This window comes from Triticum aestivum, chromosome 1B (assembly GCF_018294505.1).
Source record: "Triticum aestivum cultivar Chinese Spring chromosome 1B, IWGSC CS RefSeq v2.1, whole genome shotgun sequence".
In the NCBI taxonomy this organism is placed as follows: Eukaryota; Viridiplantae; Streptophyta; class Magnoliopsida; order Poales; family Poaceae; genus Triticum; species Triticum aestivum.
In genome coordinates this window covers 190089985-190094298 of record NC_057795.1, presented here as the reverse complement: position 1 = coordinate 190094298, position 4314 = coordinate 190089985, and the positions used below count along the sequence as shown (strand labels likewise).

Here is a 4314-nt window from a genome sequence, read left to right as displayed (position 1 = left end):
AAAAAAAATTTGTGGAGCCTGGGAGTCGAACCCAGGACCTCCTGGTGTGAGAACTGGCTACTGACCAGTCGAGCTAGTAGAGGGGACTTGGTGTGGATCAGGTCAGGTGGGAGATAACCTGTTGGCTCGAGCAGAAATAAAAAAAAAATACTAATGGCGCACCAGGGTGAGGTGCGCCATTAGTGTGGATATACTTATGGCGCACCGGGGGGTGGTGCGCCATTAGTATTGTGCCCCCATCCATATTTTTCCTCCCCGGCCCTCGATCCCCTTCTCGCCCTCGCCCTCGATCCCCTTCCCCTCTCCTCTCCTCTCCCGACGCCGCTGCCCCGCCGCCTCGACGCCGCCCCGATGCCGCGACGCCGCCGCGACACCGTGAGATGCCGCGACGCTGCCCTCTCCTCTCCCGACGCCGCCGCCCCGCCGCTTTCCCCACGGAGAAGGAGGAGGAAGAGGGGGCGCTCGCCGTTGACCTCGCCCGGCCGACTCCGGTGGCCAGGCCGACTCGCCATCGCCCCGTCGCCCTCGTCGCCGGTGGCCCGGACGCCGCCCCGTCCACACCACCGTCGCCGGAGCACCCACACCACCACCCGGACCTCGTCGCCCCCGTGAGCTCCCCCTCCTCCTCTCCCCCTCTCCCCCTCGCATCCCCCGTGAGCCCCATCTCTATTTCTTCTTGTCACCAGCACCACCACCACCAGCAGACCTGCATATCACGTGAGAACATTTTAGTCATTTATATACCAACTGTTGCAGCAAAACAGAATTGCAACTATTTTTGCCTGAAAGTAGAAGACATGAACATGGTCAGAAAAAAGAAAAACCTAAAGAACACTTTGCATTTTGGATTCTGCATTAATTCTGTGTTTTTTGTATGCACTTCGATTGTTAACTTGGCATACATTGCTAGCAAAGTACTATTTCAATTGAGCGTGCGACCAATGCCCTCGACTAGATGCATGTCAGGCAAGGGCCTCGATTTCTACTAATCCTTTTGACTGGCTTTAATTGTTTTGGTCCTGATGGGCACTATTTTTCTGCACACAAGGGAGAGTTCCTTAGCTTAACCAATAAAGATAATGTGTGACATAAGCAAAAAATATGATACACAGTAGATATTTGGGGCTGGAATGAAGAGTCCACAATTCTTACAAATGATACAAGTCAAATTCAGTACTTGGAAGAAAAAGTTGTGAGATCAAATAGCAGAAGGCAACTTAACGTAGTATTCCCTCCGATCCAAAATAAGTATTGCAGTTTTGAACCGGGGTTAGTTCAAAACTGCGACACTTATTATAGATCGGAGGTAGTATTATTTAGTCAGCAAGCCAAGTTTAAGTTCTGCAGAAGTTGGCAACAGCTTAAATTAGTGCTGAAAGCGTGCTTATAAAGCGTGCTTAACATTGTTTTGCCACAGAGCCAACTCAAAACTCTGATCAATTGAAATAGTACTTTGCTAGCAATGTATGCCAGTTGCCATTTTGGATTCTACATCAATCATTTTTATTCATATGATTCATTTGTATTAGGTTTTGGCAGATATTGTTAACTTGACTTGAGACCATCCCGCACACAGGTGTGACTCTTATAATCATACAACCATCTGTAATTCAATCAAGCAAAACCTAATGAACATGGTCAGAAAAATAATGTTCATAATATAAATGGTGAGTCAGAGTGGTTACACACCTCATCTTCCTAAGGACACTTGACATCTCCTCTCTCTTCTTCTTTGCTCTCTTGTGAGTACCAAGCTTTCTCTTGGCGACCTTGAGTGCACGCTTGTCCTTTCCAACCTTAAGAAGCTCAGTGATACGTTTCTCATAGGGAGCGAATCCAGCAACCTCCCTAATCAAGTTCCTGACAAATTGCACCCTCTTGGTACCTTTCTGCAAAATATGCCAAGATAACATTGTAAGAATAACTGCAAACTGGATAGACATGTTATAATAATTCAGCTGAGCATATAGGAGCATGTAAGTTAACTTTGTTTCAGCTTCACACAAGTTACAATTCGCTAAAAAAAGCCAGCTAGAATAGCCAAATAACAATTTGGTCCCAAACACAGCAAGGTCCTATTTTACTTTCAACATGACCTGACAATAGTTCAGTTTACAGCTGAGGACAAAGATTTTGTGCAGGACAAGGCTATTTGTTATCGATCAAATAAATGATTTAGAAACCATCAATAAGTAGGACTAGTGATTTATTATGAAGTTGCTTGGGTTTATTATGAAGTACTTTGATCATGTCTCTTTATTTGTACTGCTGCTAATATACTTTATATGATGATGAAGTGCTACTGAGTTGTGTGCAAATTTCGTTAAATCAGTGATGTGTATGTGTGCTGTCAGTTATGTGTATGTGCTTATTTTAATCCAGTGAAATATGGCACTGAACTGTAGCTAGCTAAACGGTAGTTTTGCTTAAATTGGTGAAATTTGGCACTGAAATGTAGCTAGCAATGCAAATATCTCAATGAATTCAGCTCTGTTTTCTGTGTGAAACTGTTGTTGTTAAATGAAGCCACATTCGAGTCCACATGCCAATGTATTTTCCATGTTGTGATGGAGGCCTTTTTTGCCTTGTCCACCCGAGAGGCCCTTGAGTTTGCTGGAATGTCGATTAACTTCCGTTCCAGCAAATTCGGGTACTCCATATGTCCTATTTTCAGCAAAGGTCATGCTGAAATTTTCCGTGAATTTTAGCATGACTTTGCTAAAAATAGGACATATGGGGTACTTGTGACTAATGCATGGGCCGGGGTATCTTAGTAGTTAATTAAGTAGGATCAAGTGCCCCGGCGTACTTGTGACTAATGCATGGCTTTTAGGGTGCCTCGGTGTCGATAAAAACCGAAATGATGAAAAGTTAGGCTTTTAGGGTGCCTTGGCGTCGAAAAACCCTCAATGATAAAAGCTTAGATTTTAGGATGCCTCGGTGTCGACAAACCCTAAATGATGAGACCATGATCTTGTTCCTTGACAATAACCAACTTTTTGACCAAACTTTGTTTCTATTTAGAGAGAAACATGGCCCACAACGATGAGGCCGGGGGTTCGGGCGGCAACGCATTCTGGGAGCTGTCCCAGGAGATGGAGGAACAACCTCACTTGTATGAGGCCGCCACCTTCCCCACCGATCCTGAGACCACGGATGGTGCCGCCGAGGATGACCACACTGATGCCACCACTGATGGTGCCGCCGAGGATGCCACCACTGATGATGGCGGCGCACGCACAGATAGCAGCCAGCCGAAGAGGCAACGGAAGGACCGGCGCCCGATCGTGCTCCGCACCCTCAAGGAGGAAGTTACTGAAGTAGACTCCAACGGGAATCCAACAGCGCCCGAACGAATAGTCAAGGGGTACTCGCTTCAGCTCGGGTGCATTGTCCGGAGCACCGTCTCGATCAACACCGAGAACCTGAGGCATCCTGACCGGGGGAATTTGCGCCACCTCCTCTTCATGAAGCTGCACGAACGATACAAGTTCCCCGCTGAATTCGAAAACACAAGCCTCAAAGGGAATAAAGTGAACAATGCTGCCCTCACGAAGATGAGCAAGGCCCTGTCTACTTGGAAAAGCAATGTGAAGAGAATGATCGAGAAAGGTGAGAGTTATGAGAAGATCAAGGAGAAAAATCCTTCGATCACCGAAGATGACTACAACGACTTCAAGATCAATTGCTCGAGCACCGCAAGCTCCCAATCAAGTGAGTGGGGGAAACAAATGCGGGAGCTGAACATAGGGGAACACACACTCGGTCCCGGCGGTTACAGAGTGGCGGAGCCTATATGGGACAAGGAGGAGGCGGACCGTGCCGAGCAAGGCCTACCGCCCTCTTCGATAAATACGGTGACAAGCAGACCAGGAACTTTGTCAGGGCCCGGTACAAGAAGGACCCGAAAACAAAGGAGCTTACCACGGATCCGAAGACCAGGCAGCTTGAGCTTGTTCTGGTAAGGAATACACCCCTGCGTAATTAGCTCCATATGGTTGCATTCTAATTAATGAAGCCGAATTTCTAAATGGTTCACATTCCTTCCGCAGGCGACTGAAAGCAGTAGCGCGGGGTCGACTCAGAGCAACCCTTGGGACACCACTCTAAATAGGGGGTTGAATATAATGAAGAACAAGGATAAGCTCAGTAAGCCGACGTCAGCTGGTCGTGTGGCCGGTAAAGGCTTGTCGACAAAATGGGGGTCATACTATACCGCTGGTGTGCGGAAGGAGAAAAAGACCAGCTCGGAAAGCCAGGCGCGAGAGGTTCAAGAACTCAAGGCACAGGTGGCGCGGATTCCAGAGATTGTCC

At 47.4% G+C, this 4314-nt stretch overlaps 1 protein-coding gene across 1 annotated transcript; it reads right to left on the bottom strand.

Annotated features, from left to right (window-relative positions):
* Positions 1–647: 647 nt before the first annotated feature.
* Positions 648–1958, bottom strand: LOC123089330 (60S ribosomal protein L36-2-like). The gene is made up of 2 exons (XM_044511038.1): positions 1690–1958; positions 648–706 (listed from the first exon to the last, which is right to left on the bottom strand). Exons 1-2 carry the CDS (start codon positions 1941–1943, stop codon positions 667–669), a joined length of 294 nt encoding a protein of 97 aa, XP_044366973.1. The 5' UTR covers positions 1944–1958; the 3' UTR covers positions 648–666.
* Positions 1959–4314: the final 2356 nt, after the last annotated feature.